This window comes from Saccopteryx leptura, chromosome 5 (genome assembly GCF_036850995.1).
Source record: "Saccopteryx leptura isolate mSacLep1 chromosome 5, mSacLep1_pri_phased_curated, whole genome shotgun sequence".
Taxonomy (NCBI): Eukaryota; Metazoa; Chordata; class Mammalia; order Chiroptera; family Emballonuridae; genus Saccopteryx; species Saccopteryx leptura.
In genome coordinates this window covers 170,965,568-170,983,703 of record NC_089507.1, presented here as the reverse complement: position 1 = coordinate 170,983,703, position 18,136 = coordinate 170,965,568, and the positions used below count along the sequence as shown (strand labels likewise).

Genomic DNA, 18,136 nt, shown 5'->3' with positions numbered 1-18,136 from the left:
CTTCCCCCCTTCATTTTACTTCATTTTTGACATTTTATTCCCATTCAACCTGGGCCTTTACCAGCAGGGCCTGGAGTCCGGGCAAGAAGACCGGCTCAGGGCCCACCGGGGTGGCCTGGCCTGGTGGTGGGGCCACGGCAGGACCTTTCCAGAGAGGGGACCTATCTGTGTCGCCCAGGGCTGTGCACGTCACTAGAGCCTGCCACCCCCATCCTCCTGGGAAGGAGCCAACTGGATGGATTTTCTTGTGGGAGGAAACGGCCTCGGTTGTATTTTCAGGAGCCCTGGGCAGGTGTACAGGGCATATTGGCATTTTCTGTCAATATGGGGCCTACGCTGGCCCCCAAAGATAAGAACACAGCCACGTCTTAAAGGAAATGTTCCTGCCTCTCCTGGGAGGTGGTCGGATGTCATTTTGTTTCAATAAAGCCCCACTCAGGATCCCATCAGTGCTGGGGCTGTGCTAGGGGCTGTGCAGCAATAGTTCCATTCACGTGTTCACCTATCGAAAGTATCGGAGCGCCTGCTGCGTGCCAGACGTCGTCTCTCGTGCTGGAGATGTGGGGGTGCGCGAGACGGTCTGCGTCCACACAGGCTCCTGTAACGGTCCCGCACACTGGGGGCGTCAGTACAGGTGCTGACATCTCACAGTTCCGCAAGGCCGCGGTCAGGGGCCAGCACAGTCGGGCTCTGGTGTGGACTCTCTCCCGGGCTTGCCTTCTCATTGTGTCCTCATACGGCAGAGAGAGAGAGAGAGAGAGAGAGAGAGAAGAGAACTCTGGGGTCTCTTCCTCTGAGGGCCCCCTCACCCTTAGGACCTCACTGTAAACACTCCATCTCCAAATACAGTCTCATATGGGTTGGGACTTCCGCGTACAAATTTGAGGGGAGACACAGTTCTGTCACAAGCCAAAATAGGTGAGGTTCCTGCCCCCAAGGAAGGTCTGAGTTTCCTGGGGCTGCTGTCACCAAGTACCACCATCTGAGTGGCTGTGGGCAGTTTTATCCTCTGACTGTTCTGGAAGCCAAAAGTCCGAAACCAAGGCGTCTGCAGGCCCAAGGTCCTTCCTGGCCTCCCCTGGCTGCGGGCGGCTCCCGGCCAGGCGTGGGGTGTTCTGGCTTGTAGATGCATCACTCCAGTCCCAGCCTCTGTCTTCACCTGCCTTCTCCCCCGTGTGACTGAGTGGCTGTCCAAATCTCCCTCTTCTGATTGCGGACGTGTGGTACTGGATGTGGGGCCCGGCCTGATGCAGGAGGGCCTCCTTTCAATTTGACTACAGCTGTGCAAAGACCCTTTTCCATTTACAGCGGCTGTGGACATGAATGTGGGGGGCCGCTATTCAAACCAGTACAGGGGGGTCGCGTTCTGGTGGCAGAGACAGAAAATGAGGCAGTGAGCTAAGAAAAGCAATGCAAGTGGACGGAAGGAGTTTGGAGACCAAAACAGGCCAAGGGGGTCGGGGGAGGGGTGGTCACAGGAGGACAAGGGAAAGCCTGGGAGGTCCCCAGTGGGCTCTCTGTGGACGCTGTGCAGAGACCCGTCGGCAGAGGAGGAGGAAAGGTGAGGGGGTTCCTGGGGTCGGTGGCCTGAGGTTTGGGTCAGGCTGCCTTGTGGCCACCAGTCCCGCTCCACCAGGGCAGAGGTCTCCATGGCAGCAGGCTCTAACAAGGTCTGGGCAGAGGTGGGATTCCTGAGCTCCGTCCCTGGCTAACACCTGACCTCTCCCCAGATGTAGGGGGGCCTGCAGACCCCATCGCCCCAACCATCATCATCCCCCCCAAGAACACCAGCGTGGTGGCCGGGACGTCAGAGGTGACCATGGAGTGTGTGGCCAACGCCAGGTGGGTGGCTCTTCTCCCCGCCGCCCGTCACTCTTAACCTCAGAGGCTGCTCCTGACCTGTGGGCGCTGAGGAGACCAGTCAGAAAGGCCCAGGAGTGCCGTGTGAGGACCCACGAGAGGAGAAAGGGTGTGCAGCCCAAAGGGAGGACGGGGGGGACATGCAGCTACTGTCGCAGGGTTGTCGGGTACAAGCAGGGCCAGCTCGCTCTCTGTGGGCCGAGAGGAGAGACCGGGCTCCAAGTGGATGTTACGAGGCAGCAGGTCTCAGCCCAGGATATTGGGGACGGGGGAAGTCCTCTCACTTCAACCCTCAGAGCAGCCCCGAGAAGGGCAGGGGCCTCTGACCACAATGCCCACCCTGCAGGCAGGCATGTGCAAGAGGAGAGCTGTGCTGGGCATCAGCGTAGTGATGGACTTTGCAGGAGGTAGACCTGCGGCCAGGTGTAACCTACGGCCCTTCCCGGCCGTACACGAACCCCCTTTTGTCAGACAGGAAACTAAGAATCACATCACGTGTGGGCGCTGTGCAAATAACTGCCTTCCCACACAACGCTTTTCTCCCAACAACAACTTCCCGACATAGATATCACTAACCCTTAAGCGGAGAGAGAACAAGCAACCTGCTTGAGGTCGCCCAGCTGGCCGATAGCAGAGCTGCAGTGCAACGGGCACCCGGGGCCCCTGCCCCAGGGAGCGGGGTGCCCCATTTTACAGATGAGGAAAGTGAGGCCTGGAGCACTGAAGGAACTTGCACCTAGAAAGTGCCAGGGGCCTGGGCCAACCCGGGCAGCCTGGCCCCTGGCCGCACTCCTCACCACCCCTGCCCTGCCCTCGGGCCTCCGGAAGTCCCTGTGGCTCAGTGCCGGCTCCCTCCTCCCCTCCAGGCCCCTGACCAAGCTGCACATCATTTGGAAGAAGGATGGGGTCCTGCTGTCAGGCGGCCTCAGCGACTACAACCGCCGGCTCACCATCCCCAGCCCCACAGGCAGCGACTCGGGCTTCTACGCGTGTGAAGCCATGCTGCGCAGCAGCAGCGTCCCCTCTGTCACCCGCGGCGCCTACCTGTCCGTGCTGGGTGAGATGGGGCGGGGCTGCCGGGGGTCCCCTGAGGGCTGGGGCGGCCTGGCTGGGGCCCACTGAAGGGGGATCCAAACAGTGGCTAGCTACATCATGAGGAGCATGACTCTGATCCCCTCCCCTGCGTTTCTTCCTGCAGAGCCACCGCAGTTTGTCAAGGAGCCAGAGAGACACATCACAGCAGAGATGGAGAAAGTGGTGGACATTCCCTGTCGGGCCAAAGGTAACCTGGCGGGCGGTGTGGATGAAGGGAGGACGAGGAGCCCTAAGCCTTCAGCCTCTTCTGTGTCTGTCACGGACTCTTCTAAGTCCCACCTCCTTCTCCAGGCACCGTCACTGAGCAGCGAGTCAGTCTGGCTGTGAGCAGACGGCCCAGGAAACACACAGGCCAAATTACCGCAGTCTCAGGGCTAGAAATCAACCTACGTTAAGTTACCATAACTCAAGGGTTCCCAATGAACCCAAATCACTGTTACTTCAGAAGAGGTGACAGATCCTAACTGCCCGCACTTGGAGAGCTGTAGACACCGGTGAATTATCGTTATGTTAGAACTAGGAGAGCTCGGGCGTGTCTCGCCTTGCGTGTACCCAGGAGCTCCCCCTGCGTTCCCTCTCTCCACCCACCGTTTCTACTGAACCACCCTGGTCAATGTTCCTGGAGAATTCCTGCTTTTCCCAGCCCCCACCCCACTCCTGGTGCCGCCAAACCAAAACCTAGCCTGAAACCAGGATGAAGTCTGGGTGACATGGTGGGACATGATCCGATATTGAGCAGTAAGGCAGAATGTAGCTCAGGCAGGAGAGAGAGGGGAGGGAGGACCAAAATAGGGGACAGACAAGATTCATTCATTCATTCATTCAACAAACACTTTTCTTTTGAGGGCTCACCCTGTGTGGATACTATTCCCGGGCGGGGCTGGGGTCGGTACAGGAGGAACCAAACCCCCAGATCCCTGCTCATAGGGAACTGACATCCCCGTGAGGAGGGCGAGCAAACCAATAAACAAAGATGCCTTATTTCATTTCATCCAAAATGCCACGGGCTGTAAGATGCCCCATTATTTTATGTACCACTAAGAAAGAAAAAAGACTGCCAATTAAATTATGACATGCTGTCGATTGTGAGGCACCCTGATCTCGGAGATGCTACGAGGTGAGAGGGTGTGCGCTGTTGAGTGGGTGAAATACAGGATCGTAGAATGGGGGGGGGGGTGAGACCTGCGAGGGAGGAAGAGCAAGTGGCTTAGGGGCGGGGAGCCAGGGGAGCTCTCTGGGGAAGTCACCTCTGAGCAGAGAGACCCAGAGGGTTGGGAGTACCCGTGGGAAGCGTGTGCCAGGCTGGGGGCACAGCTAGGACAAGGCTGAGAGGCAAGGGGAGCCACCTTCACCTCCCTGTGCAGACCAGGCACGAGGGCCCTGCTGAGGGTCCCTGCGGAGCCCCAGCCCCTCTGCACGCCCTTGACGTGGGGCGCTATGGTCGAGTGGGTTTGGGGGAACTGACTCCCAGGTGGAAGTCCCCAGAGCACACAAGAGGGTCTGCTAAATACTGTAGGGAAAAAAATACGTAGTTTGTCCAATCTGACATTCCCCAGCTAAACTCATCCCAAGAGTTTACTTTTTTTTTTGAAACGCCTACTCTGTAAGAATTTGAGAATTACCACTCTCCCAAGGCTGCTGGGACACATCTGAGAAGGTTCTAGAGAGCAAGTCACCCAATGACCCCCTCACAGACTCCTGGCCTCCGCGTGCAGCCCTCAGAGGAGGGAGGGAGGGAGGGAGGGAGGGAGGGAGGGAGGGAGGGAGGGAGGCAGGGGGCAGCTGACTGTGGGTCCACCTCTCCCCAGGTGTGCCGCCACCGTCCATCACCTGGTACAAGGACGCGGCTGTGGTGGAGGTGGCGAGGCTGAGCCGCTTCCGGCAGCGTGGGGACGGGGGCCTGCAGATCAGCGGGCTGGTGCCCGACGACACCGGCATGTTCCAGTGCTTTGCTCGCAACACCGCCGGCGAGGTGCAGACGTCCACCTACCTGGCTGTCACCAGTAAGTCCTTCCTTGTCCTTCCCCGGAGCCCCTCCCACCCAGGATGAAGCTCTGCTCTAAGCCTCTCGAGAACGAGACAGGGTCACAGAGCACTGTCCCTCGGGCAGCAGGGTGGCACGAGCCACCTACAGCCACTGCTCCCGCAGCCCCGAGTCCAGGGTCCGGAGGACTCCCAGTACCCTGGAGCGAGGACAGGCTCCCTGGCTTTTTTACAGAAGCTCTGAAACCAGCTCAGGGCCCTGGCCAGTTGGCTCAGTGGTAGAGCGTCGGCTTGGCGTGCAGGAGTCCCGGGTTCGATTCCCGGCCAGGGCACACAGGAGAAGCGCCCATCTGCTTCTCCACCCCTCCCCCTCTCACTTCTCTCTCTCTTCTCACTTCTCTCTGGGTCCTTCTACGGGGCAGGAGACATGGGGAGCCCTCGTGGGTCCTCCGGGCTTTCCCTTGTTGGCACCCCATCGAGGCACCTGTAATCCTTCCCCAAAGTGGGGTCCACACCAGCTGCAATGACAGGCGTAGGACAAGAACCTGGCCCTCTGGTCCTGGGGTCCCCTCCCAGGATGTAGCTAAGGAGCCCCGCTGTCTCCATCTTCAGGCATCGCCCCCAACATCACCAGGGGCCCCCTGGACAGCACGGTGATCGACGGCATGTCCGTGGTGCTGGCTTGTGAGACTTCGGGGGCTCCCCGGCCGGCCATCGCTTGGCAGAAAGGTAAATGAGGCTATTCGGCTCTGGAGGGCCGTGTGACAGTCGGGGCAGTCCTCAGAGCTCAGTTCCGGAGCTAGCCAGAGTGGGTTTCCCGCGTGCAGCTGTGAAGGCTGTGCACTGCACAACTCAAGGGGGCGTCCACCACCCGCACTGAGTGCCGCCCGCCACCCGCCACCCGCCAGGCTCAGGGCACCGCTCTGCCTTTTCTGAGACCTGTGAGCATGGGTGAGTTAGTGGCCCATCCTGAACCTCAGGGTCCCCCTCTGTAACCTGGGGGCAGTGTACGTCAGGGCGGCGTGATGCCTACAGGAAAGTGCGTGTGAAAGGCTGCCCTGCACCTGGGAGGTGAGGAGGCCCGCGGACGACTGCTGTGTGGCTATGACGGTGAATGTCGTGGTTGTGGCTGTGTGACTGTGACGGTGAATGTCGCGGTTGTGGCTGTGTGACTGTGACGGTGAATGTCGCAGTTGTGGCGGTCAGTGCGGGTAGGAAGGCTCCGGACACCTGAGCCAGCAAAGCCTGGCTGTCTACCTGAGTCCACCCACCCTGCCTGCCTCCTCTCCCCGTCTGTGCCACTCACTCGCCTTCACAACTCACCCCGTGTGCGCGCGCACACACACACAGTCGCTCCCTCGAGCCTCTCAGCCTCCCTCGGATGAGCCTTATCCACAGGACGCACCAGCCCTGTGCCCCAGGACCTCCCAGAGCCCCGCCTACTTTGTCCCCCCACCTCCTCATATACAAGGTCACGTGTTGTGCTTATAGCCTGCCGCCACGCGCAGGTCGGGGGCTCTCGGTTCCGTCCACCGCTAGTTCCCTGGGGCCTAGAGCAGAGTCTGGCTCAGAGTAGGCGGTCAATACCTATGTGCGGAATGTGTGTCAGCACACCCAGGCAGGTGCCTAGGCACAGAAATAAACACACCCACCTAACACGCTTGCTAGTTCAGTATGCCTGCACATGTATGCAGACACACTTACCCGCAGGTTCGCATGTGGAGAGCCCCCTCTATACAGACAGGTGGGCTTTTCTTTCAAATAGAGACCATCACAAAAACCTGCACTGTCAGGCTCATTCACACCCGTGGCACAGCCCCTCTCTCTGCCTCTCTCTGCCTCTCTCTCTCTCTCTCTCTCCCTCTCTCTCCCTGTCTCTCCCTGTCTCTCTCTGCCTCTCCCTGTCTCTCCCTCTCTCTCCCTCTCTCTCCCTCTCTCTCTGTCCCTCCCTCTCTCTCCCTCTCTCTCCCTATCTCTCTGCCTCTCTCTGTCTCTCCCTGTCTCTCTGCCTCTCTCTGTCTCTCCCTGTCTCTCCGTCTCTCTCCCTCTCTCTCCCTCTCTCTCCCTCTCTCTCCCTCTCTCTCCCTCTCTCTCCCCAGGCGCCGGGCCTCCCTGGGTCCCGCAGTGCAGGGAGGCCTGTCCTGGCCAGGGCTGTCCCTCCCACCACACTCCTTGCTGCTCCCACCCGTCACTGTCCCCCGCTCCCCTGAAGGTGACTCTCCAGAAGCATCCTGCCGCAGGGTGCCCGTCACCACCTTGTCAGAGCTGTCTGCCCTCCCCCCGCCCGGGTGCCCGCTGCGTCAGGAGACAGTCCCTGGCCTTCGCTGGTGAACGGCAGACAGTGTGGTGGGTGAGAGACACCAGGAGACCTGGGCTCCGGGCTGCCCGCCCTGTGACCGTGTGCCCTTGCGCCTGTCACCAATCGGAAGCCGCAGCCCTGTCCCCACCCCTGTGCTGGCTCTCCTCGTGTTTCTGAAGCTGGGAGCCTGCCAGACGCCACGCTGCCCCAGAGCAGCCGGGGGCGGTGGGGGTGCGGCCCCGCGCGGGGGTGCAGCCTGAGCCCGCCCGTGCCGCCCGCAGGGGAGCGCATCCTGGCCAGCGGCTCGGTCCAGCTGGCTCGCTTCACCCTCCTGGAGTCGGGCAGCCTGCTCGTCAGCCCCACACACATCTCCGACGCCGGCACCTACACCTGCTCAGCGACCAACTCCCGGGGGGTCGACGAAGCCTCGGCCGACCTGGTTGTGTGGGGTGAGTGTGCGGAGCAGGAGCTCTCTACATACATGCCCGTGTGTGAGCGCGTGCTGAGCACACGCCAGCCCCTGCAGAGCACACACGCAAACCACCAGCACCCATAGCCCCGTGTCTGTCCGGCCAGAGTGCTTCTTACAAGAGGGACTTGGACAGATTAATTCAGAGGAGAGGGGCCCAGAAGGCCAGGGTCCTGCAGATGATGCCACGTGACCAAGGGTTCCGTGCTGGGCTGCGTGGAGAGAACTCAGAGGTGACAGACCGCTGTCTTCATATACTCTAGGGCAGAAACCAGCACACTACACGGGTCAGATAGTAAACATTTTAGGCTTGTGGGCCAGTCGCAACCCCTCAATTAACTCTTCGGTTTAATCGAGAAAGCAGCCATAGACGATACTTAACCCCGCAGGCTGTGTTCAATGCAAGTGTATTCACCCAGACAGCCCACCAGCGGACATGACAACCAGACTGTAGCTTGCTGACCTCTACTTTAAGGAAACTTCTCAAGTCCTTTCCAACACTCTGCACCACTTGGGATCCACACCCCAGACAGACATACCTGTGGGCCTCCTGTCCAGGTGGCGTGGCGGTGGCCCGGTGAGCAATGCCTTAGACCACAGATCAGACGATCCTCTTTTTACCTTGGCTGGACCACTGATGTGCTAGAAATAGGACCCTGGTCATCCCCAGATTTCCAGGAGTTTTGTTATCCCTCGCCTGGATTTGTGGGAGCGAAATTAAGTGAGCCTTCACTATTGAATGCGGCTCCCAAGACTTCAGCCGTCATGGAAGCACGCTGTTCACTGTGGCCTACCTGCCCACCTGCTGGCCTGCCTCCATCCGCCCACAGAACTCCGCCGCGCCGGCCAGTCCAGCGGCAGGCGCCCTTCCCACCCACCTGCATCTCCCCTGGCACTCGGAACCCAGGCCCCTCTCACTGCACCTGCTCTCTGCTGTCTTTCAGCCCGGACGCGCATCACCAAGCCTCCCCAGGACCAGAGCGTCATCAAGGGCACCCAGGCCTCCATGGTGTGTGGCGTGGCCCATGACCCCCGAGTGACCATCAGGTACTCTCTCCGCTGTGGCCCCAGGGAGGCAAAGGGGAGGGACAGCTTTAGGGGCCGCTGGTCACTGGGTGAGTGTCTACTCCAAGTAGGTCAGTATTGCTCATGAGGCCAAAGAGCATCCCTGGGGGGACCATTCACAGGGCTGGGGCGGGTCTGAGGGGAACGGAGCGAGCTTGAAATTAATTGGGTGGTGCCGGGGGGGGGGGGGGGAAGGGGTGTGGTAAAATGGGGGGAAGAGGGATGTAGAAGGAAGGGGGGGGAGAAAGGGGAATTTGGGGCTGCTGGCTCTCCCAGACCCCTCCCCACTAAGTAGACAGCAGAGGTGTGCCGGTGAGCAGGTCTGGGAGAAGTGACAAGGCCAGGGCAGGGGAGGACCCTGGGGTGGCCCCTCAGAGAGACACACATGAGGGGGAAGTACACAGCCACCCCCACCGCGCACCACAGGGAGCCGGGACCTTGGCAACCAGCTACCTGGCCCGGGAGGGGCAGCCAGGGAAGAAGCAGCCAGGAAAGGCTGGAAAGCCAGGACTCCTTTCACGCTTGGGAGGATGACACCTGGGGGCCAACCCCGGGGAAGGGAAGGCGTTGGGAACTAAAACCGGGAGAAAATGGTCCCTTTGGGCTCTCCCTTGAGCTCCGGGAGGCTAAGTAAAAATTTTAACTGCTTCCTTAAAAATAAATACTCCCTCCACATTGCTTCCATATGTTATGGTCAATACCAGTGCCAAATCAACTAGCATCAGAGCTAGAGGGGACCAGGCACTGGTGCCCCTTGGAGTGATGACCCCTCCGCTCCAGAGGCAACTGCATTCTGGGGCGCCATCTGGTGGCCACTGGGCATATGACAGTCTGTACAGCCACAGCATTAGGACCCTGGAAGCCAAGGTTGGACTTGCAGACCAACACCTATTCCCAGAGAATCCGTCTCAGGCCCCAGTGTGAGAAGCCCCTCATTTAACACTCCACATTGACTGCTATCATCATGTGATGCCAGCACAAATGTAAAAAGGAGCCTAAAAGCCACAGAGACATAGTTAGAACATTGTCAACAGGAAATCCAAATTATGCTTATTCCTTGGATTATTAGGTTTTTGTTTAAAAAATATAATATACCAGCTGTAAAGAGGTCCTCCAAGAGAGCCCACACCTCCCTCTGTAGAATACTGCTGTGGGTCTCAGACACATAATAAATAGTAGCTATAATAGTGGCATCCATTAATTGAAAGTTTTTATGGCAATTAGCTATATTAACTCAGTATAACACTAAAATAAATTGGGTTTTTATTTATAAAAAGAAATGTTATCTACTAAAATTTGGAAACTACGGACACATTTTATCTTTCCTCTACACAATTCTGTATGAACAAAGGGATTTGGGGACCTGTCACAGTACCTCCAGCCCATTCTCCAGGCCCCTCAGAAACCTATGGATGGGAAGCCACTGCTCCAGTTGACCGGAGGGGTCCTCACCTAGGTTGGGATTCCTCATCTAGGACAATCTTTTCTAAATGGGAAGAAAGAACAAAATTGGTCTCTCCGACCCCCCAAAATTGAGTGTGACCAAGGCCACTCCCACATTCATACACACACACACACACACACACACACACACACACACACACACCTGTCTTTCTTGCACTTGGATCAGGGGCTTTCTGGCTGCCCTCCACCATCCAAAGTGAGTCTTGGGGGTGGGCTAGGCCCCAGAGTTCAGTATCTTTTAGGAGTTCTCAAGGTGATTCTAATATGTCACCAGGATTGAAAACCCCGGTCCTAGACTCACTCGGGCGCCCTGAGCAGACGGCTGAAAGGAGCTGAACAGTCCAGTCAGATGCAGGCGCCAGGCACTGAATCCTGCATCACGTGTCCTCAGGACCAAGCCAGGGTGTGGGTGTGGCAGCCTGGGCTGGCGGGGTTAACAGTGGGAACCCCTTTGCTTCCCCAACAGCTCCAGAAGATAACTCTCCCAGCTGATACTGGAACCCCAGTCTAGAATCGATCTGAGCAATCCACTCTCAGCCACAATTAATATTAATCAATATTGTACTGGAGTTTTTTCTCTTTCTCATTATATAGCTAATAGGTACCCATTTTAGGAGGAAAACATAGAAAATGCAGATGAGCCCCCCAAAATGGAGAGGAAAATAGAGAAGAAGAAAAGAAATATACTTATTTCTCCCAATTAAAAAGCATAGTATTTGAGTGCCATTTTTAAAAACCAGAAACCCACCTTTTATTAACCTGCTTCTTCCCTGGAGAACTTCTTGAGGAGCTCTTCCTCATCCATAAACATTTTCATATAAACTCCGTTGTACGATTGTTCGGTCATCCACTTTGTGGGTGCCGTGTAATTTATGTTACCAGTTCCCCAATGCTGAGTGTTTGGGTTGTTTCTAAATTTTGGCTAACATAAAAGAAATACTGTTTATGAATGCCTTTGTCACTAAATAATTTTCCACATCTCTGATTTCCTGAGGACTGTGTAATATTATTTCAAGCTGAGGGGAATGCCTGAAAGCCACTCACCCAAATTGTTAAATACCCAGCTATATATAACGGCAGATTATTTTTTACCCTAAGTGCAATGGGCAGATGGATGTTTAACATTCTATTCTGGAAATGTTCAAACACACTCCCAAGTACACAGAACTGTGTCATCGACCCTCACGTTCCCATCTCCTGGCCTCAAAGCTTGTCGGCATTTTGCCCATGTTGTTTCATCTGTCTCCTGACATGCTTTTTTTTTTTTAACAACAGTGTTTTAAAAGCAAATCTCAAACATGTAATTTCACCGTTAAATAGGTCAAGGTACATTTCTTACTGAAAAGGACTTGTTATTAACCATAACAACCACGTCCCCTTCACACCTAACACAATACACAATTCCTTGAGGTCTGCTAATACCAGCCTGTGTCCCAGTTGCCCCGATCATCTCCAAGGTGTTTTTATAGTTGGTTGGTTGAGCACAGTGTCTAAATAAGGTCTACACTTTGTGTTTGGTTGGGGTGTCTTTCCTTTCTTTTTTTTTTTTTCAGAGACACAGAGAGTCAGAGAGAGGGATAGACAGGGACGGACAGACAGGAATGGAGAGAGATGAGGAGCATCGATCATCAGTTATTCATTGCGACACCTTATTTGTTCATTGATTGCTTTCTCATATGTGCCTTGGCCGTGGGGCTACAGCAGACCAAGTGATCCCTTGCTCAAGCCAGTGACCTTGGGTCCAAGCTGGTGAACTTTGCTCAAGCCAGATGAGCCCGTGCTCAAGCTGGTGACCTTGGGGTCTTGAACCTGGGTCCTCCACATCCCAATCTGATGCTCTATCTACTGCACCACCGCCTGGTCAGGCGGGGTGTCTTTCTTATTCTACAGCCCCCCTCTCCTTTCTTTATATTTTGTTTTTGTTCTGTTTTCATGCAGTTGGTTTTTTGGAGAAACTATTGTAAGTTCTACAGGACGGAGATCAGCAAACATTTTTTTGTAAAGAACCAGAGAGTAAATATTGTAGGCTGACTAACTACTAAACTGTCTATAATGACAAATTATTTTGGAAAATTTTGATCCAGAGTTCAATGCAAAAATATTTATTAACCATATGGAAACACATGGGTGTGCGTTGGAAACACACGGGGCTGTATTCCAATAAAGCTTTATTTACACGTGCAGACCGCAGGCCACAGATTGCTGAGCCCTTTTGTCAACTAGCCTGCCTTCTGGATTTGGCAAGCTGCTTTTTCCTGGTGTGGTTCACTCGTTCTTCTGTCCTTTATATTCCTCATTACAAGCAACCGCTCATTAGATCTGAGTTGAGTTGTTTTGCCACGAACACATATCGCGGGTGGCAATAGAAGCTTCCCACAGCCCCACGTCCCAGGACAAAGAATGTGTGCTTGCCATAGGCTGTTTCTCAAGCGTAAGGTACTCTGACGAGGAAGATCATTTTCTAGAGGGGGACTGAAGGCGATTACTTTTGCAATTTGTAAATACATAGAAAAAGCCTTCAAAGCTCACTCGGTGATTGCATTGCTGAGAACTCAGCCTCCAGGAAATGACTGAGAATGTGTGTAAATATTTTTGCTGCAAAGATGTTCATTATAGCATGAATTCTCATATCAGACAAGCGGGAGCTGCACTGGACTGTGGCTTTGCGAGATCCAACTACAGAGCATTGTATTTAAAACAGCCAACCAAAACCATGAGGTAGAAATGCCTTGTTGACAAGAGTTTATGATTTTGTTGGGTGGAGAAAGCAAAGGATGGATGGATGTGTTGACATAAGAAACATTCAAACCAGCCCTGGCCAGGTAGCTCAGTTGGTTAAAGTATCATTCCCCTGTGCCCGGGTTGCGGGTTTGATCCCCAGTCAAAGCACAGACAAGAGTCAATAAATGTATAAATGGGTAGAACTGCATATCGATGTTTTTCTCTCTCTTAAAAAAAAAATCAATTAAGAAACATCCAAAGCTGTAGAGAATTTTTATGAGTTTATTTGAGCCAAATGGAGAATTGCCAGGAAGCAAAATCTCAATGGATTGAGAAAATGCTCGGGAGAATGGCAGTTTGGTAGCTTATTTTATACGTCAGAATCAAAGGAGATGAGAGGCGGTTACATGAAATCCATCGGTGGTAGATGACAGAGGCGGGAAGAAGCAAAGCGGGGAAAGCTCTGGGATTGGATGAAGCGTAAGACAGAGACACGTGCTTCTTTCACATTGGTGGGTCCAGGATGGTCACTAGCTAGCATTCCCAGCACATGGAGATGTGTGCCAGGAACAAGGTAACAGGGACAGGTTGTGGTCTGGGCTCTGGTGCTGTGGCTGTGCCCGGAGGGGTCTGGCAAAGATCACTCGGACATTCCAAAGGCATGTTGTCTTAGATGCAAAAAGACAATAGGCAGCTCGCTTAAGGTAAAGATGGCCTTTGTCAGGCGAGGGACACGGCAGGCCTTAGATGTGACTGCCCACCAGGACCCTCTTTTAGTTAGGGTTGTTTGTGTTCAGACCATCCTCTGTGGCTTCTCTCCATCTCTGAGTCTGTAGGACACCCCACCCCACCCCACCCCCGGCTGGCCTCCCCTGAGCTGTCACCTTTCATCCACAGATAGGTAGCTGGGTGTCTCTTATATGAAAATATGCTGTGTCAGTAAAACTATATAACGGTGGCTCAGCTTTGCTGATCATTTAGCATGCTGCAGGCACTTTTTAAATATTTGAAATGCACGCACACAGTTTTTAAAGCCACCCTGTAAGGTGGGAGGCGTTACTTTCCTCACTTGACAGATAAGGAAACTGAGGCACGGCACGGTTCGATAAACATCCCCAGGGTCACAACGCTGGTGAGTGGCTGAGGCAGCATTTGGCCAGGGAGTCTGAGCGCAGAACGGTGGCTGCCGGTGGGGCCGGGAGAAGAGGCTGGAAGGGCCCCACGAATGGGCATCGCGGCCTCCCGTCATAGGAGAATGTTTCCACTTTCCTTTTCCTTTATTTTTATCTTATCTGTACTTGCCATGTTTCTGATTACTTTTCTTTAACTTAGGTTAAAAATGTAAGTCTCTTGCTCCCTAGTAACCTCACATTTCTCTTAAACCACATAGCTGTAGGACCCTGTGGCTCAGGCCCACCACCCTGTCTCCCGTGGAGCAGGTGATGGGTTGCTTGCAAATCATCTCAGCCCCCACCCCATTCCCTGCCCTGGCCCGGGGCACCCTGATCGACCTTCGGGGGGGGGGGGCAGCAGGCCTGCTTGGAGCTGGCACCCTCAGTATGTTTATGGCAACAATGGTTGTGTCCTACAGAACAATGCCAGAGACATTTCCTATTGTCAGACACCGACCTGTGTCTAATTCCTCAAGTCCCCCTTTGTCCTGACTGACCAGATCTAAAGTGATTTTTTGGACACCCAAGTCATTGTGCCACAGTGATGCATGGACCTAATGATTCTCATGAAACTAATTCCAAAATGTAGTCTAGGTGGAAATGCTTATTTTTTCCCCAGCTGTAATCTTTTAACCTCTGGAGAAGAATACCTCTCTTGTCTGCTCTTTTGTGCTGGCTGTAGGGCCATGGCTTCTGCCTAAAAGCATCCAGGCTTTGACCTAGACCTGACCTGCAGGTGTAAAGGACCGATAATGACTTCATGTGATAACTCTCTTGGACAGGCACCCTCTCCACAGCCATGACGGATGCTGTTGCCTGGGGACTGCCCCCTGCCCACCCTCACAGCTCTGTCCTGCAGACCAGCCTGGATGAGCACCCCCGTGAGCACCCCCATGAGCACCCCTGCCTCCCTCTCTCTCTTTACTTATTGCTTCTTCTTTCTCTTAGGTATGTCTGGGAGAAGGACGGGGCCGCCCTGGGCATGGAGGGCAACCCCCGCATCCGCCTGGACAAAAACGGCTCCCTGCACATCTCACAGACGTGGTCGGGGGACATCGGCACGTACACCTGCCGGGTGCTTTCAGCCGGAGGCAACGACTCGCGCAGTGCCCACCTGCGTGTCAGGTGAGGGCCGCCTGCCCAAGCCCCGAGCAAAGAGGTGTAGGCAGCAGTGAGAAGGCTCATTTTGGCAGGCCACCCGGTGACCTGGGACCGCACACCTTATCTCAGGACACACCCCAGCATCCTTCCAGGTTGGGTCCCCTGCAAGAGCAGGGGAGTCTGGGTATGGCTTGGGACAGGTGGGCTCCAGTGCCGGAAAGAAGCACCTGCAGGTAGATGGCCCAAAGACCAGGTTTTATGGCTGAGCACAAGGTATCATGGATATTCAATCTGCGTCCTGGCTGCCCACCTGTTAATTGACTCCATCCCTTACTGGTGACCCCACCGTGTCTCTCCCCTCCAGGCAGCTGCCTCACGCCCCTGAGCACCCAGTGGCGACTCTCAGCACCTCAGAGAGGAGGGCCATCAACCTGACGTGGGCCAAGCCCTTCGATGGCAACAGCCCCCTGCTGCGTTATGTCCTGGAGATGTCAGAGAACAGTAAGGCTCACACGCCCTGCGGGGGGGGGGGGGCACGGCGTATGTCCTGGAGATGTCAGAGAACAGTAAGGCTCACACGCCCTGCGGGGGGGGGGCGGGGGCACGGAGATGTCAGAGAACAGTAAGGCTCACACGCCCTGCGGGGGAGGGGGGGCACGGCGTATGTCCTGGAGATGTCAGAGAACAGTAAGGCTCACACGCCCTGCGGGGGGGGGGGCGGGGGCACGGAGATGTCAGAGAACAGTAAGGCTCACACGCCCTGCGGGGGAGGGGGGGCACGGCGTATGTCCTGGAGATGTCAGAGAACAGTAAGGCTCACACGCCCTGCGGGGGGGGGGGGGCGGGGGCACAGAGATGTCAGAGAACAGTAAGGCTCACACGCCCTGCGGGGGGGGGGGCGGGGGCACGGAGATGTCAGAGAACAGTAAGGCCCACACGCCCTGCGGGGGTTGAGGGGGGGGCACGGCGTATGTCCTGGAGATGTCAGAGAACAGTAAGGCTCACACGCCCTGCGGGGATTGAGGGGGGGCACGGTGTATGTCCTGGAGATGTCAGAGAACAGTAAGGCCCACACGCCCTGCGGGGGAGGGGGGGCACGGCGTATGTCCTGGAGATGTCAGAGAACAGTAAGGCCCACACGCCCTGCGGGGGAGGGGGGGCACGGCATATGTCCTGGAGATGTCAGAGAACAGTAAGGCTCACACGCCCTGCGGGGATTGAGGGGGGGCACGGTGTATGTCCTGGAGATGTCAGAGAACAGTAAGGCTCACACGCCCTGCGGGGGGGGGGGGGGGCGGGGGCACGGAGATGTCAGAGAACAGTAAGGCTCACACGCCCTGCGGGGGAGGGGGGGCACGGCGTATGTCCTGGAGATGTCAGAGAACAGTAAGGCTCACACGCCCTGCGGGGGGGGGGGCGGGGGCACGGAGATGTCAGAGAACAGTAAGGCTCACACGCCCTGCGGGGGAGGGGGGGCACGGCGTATGTCCTGGAGATGTCAGAGAACAGTAAGGCTCACACGCCCTGCGGGGGGGGGGGGCGGGGGCACAGAGATGTCAGAGAACAGTAAGGCTCACACGCCCTGCGGGGGGGGGGGCGGGGGCACGGAGATGTCAGAGAACAGTAAGGCCCACACGCCCTGCGGGGGTTGAGGGGGGGGCACGGCGTATGTCCTGGAGATGTCAGAGAACAGTAAGGCTCACACGCCCTGCGGGGATTGAGGGGGGGCACGGTGTATGTCCTGGAGATGTCAGAGAACAGTAAGGCCCACACGCCCTGCGGGGGAGGGGGGGCACGGCGTATGTCCTGGAGATGTCAGAGAACAGTAAGGCCCACACGCCCTGCGGGGGAGGGGGGGCACGGCATATGTCCTGGAGATGTCAGAGAACAGTAAGGCTCACACGCCCTGCGGGGATTGAGGGGGGGCACGGTGTATGTCCTGGAGATGTCAGAGAACAGTAAGGCCCACACGCCCTGCGGGGATTGAGGGGGGGGCACGGCGTATGTCCTGGAGATGTCAGAGAACAGTAAGGCTCACATGCCCTGCGGGGGGGGCGGGGGCACGGAGATGTCAGAGAACAGTAAGGCTCACACGCCCTGCCGGGGGGCGGGGGCACGGCTGCCTGGGGTCCAGCCCCCTTCCCGGTCCTCTACCTCTGAGCACACCCTTCCCTCTGGGAGCCTCGGCTTCCTCAGCTGTCAAATGATGCCCCCTGCCCCCTGGGGTTGTTGTGACAATGAAGGAGACACCCATGAGGTGCAGGACTCAGGGCCCACTGAGCCAGAAGCCACCAAAGTGGTGGTGATTCTTTTTCTTTTTATCCTCCAAATCCTCAAGCTATGAACTCCAAAATTAGCTGGTAGGATTGGAATGGTGTTTTAAATGCAGTTTGCCTGGAGCTCATCGATTTGGGGGTGGGGGTGGAAAAGAGGGATGTGTTGCCAGCTCATCCCACGTTCCCCCAAGCCCAGCTCCCTCCCGCCCCCCCCCACACACACACACACATGGGCTGAGGAGACCTAAAAATGACATAACCAGCCTCTACTGGAGAAAGGAGCGGGGTGGTACTCCTCTGCTAGCCCAAGTGAGGCCGGGCAAGTGCTGAGAACGGGGAGTAAGAAGCATGTCCCTCCAAGATGCCACCTCTGCCTCCACCCTCTGTCCCTGCAGATGCCCCGTGGACCGTTCTCCTGGCCAGTGTGGACCCTGAATCTACCTCGGTGGTGGTCAAGGGCTTGGTTCCTGCGCGCTCCTACCAGTTTCGTCTCTGTGCCATCAACGATGTGGGGAAGGGCCAGTTCAGCAAGGACACGGAGAGGTGAGGGGGCAGGTCCCAGCGACCCTGGCCGAGGGAGGGCCGAGAGGGGCTGCCTGTTGCCAGAACCAATATGGCAGCGTGGGGCCCC

At 56.2% G+C, this 18,136-nt stretch overlaps 1 protein-coding gene across 1 annotated transcript in view; it reads left to right on the top strand.

Moving 5' to 3' along the window:
• The window catches only part of SDK2 (sidekick cell adhesion molecule 2), a 275,265-nt gene that overhangs the window by 185,366 nt on the left and 71,763 nt on the right, over window positions 1-18,136 (top strand). The window contains exons 6-15 of the mRNA XM_066386782.1: window positions 1,731-1,842; window positions 2,727-2,917; window positions 3,059-3,142; window positions 4,764-4,958; window positions 5,551-5,667; window positions 7,519-7,686; window positions 8,651-8,753; window positions 15,077-15,253; window positions 15,594-15,730; window positions 17,901-18,048. Coding sequence (XP_066242879.1) covers window positions 1,731-1,842; window positions 2,727-2,917; window positions 3,059-3,142; window positions 4,764-4,958; window positions 5,551-5,667; window positions 7,519-7,686; window positions 8,651-8,753; window positions 15,077-15,253; window positions 15,594-15,730; window positions 17,901-18,048 — 1,432 coding nt within the window. The remainder of the gene's footprint in view (window positions 1-1,730; window positions 1,843-2,726; window positions 2,918-3,058; window positions 3,143-4,763; window positions 4,959-5,550; window positions 5,668-7,518; window positions 7,687-8,650; window positions 8,754-15,076; window positions 15,254-15,593; window positions 15,731-17,900; window positions 18,049-18,136) is intronic.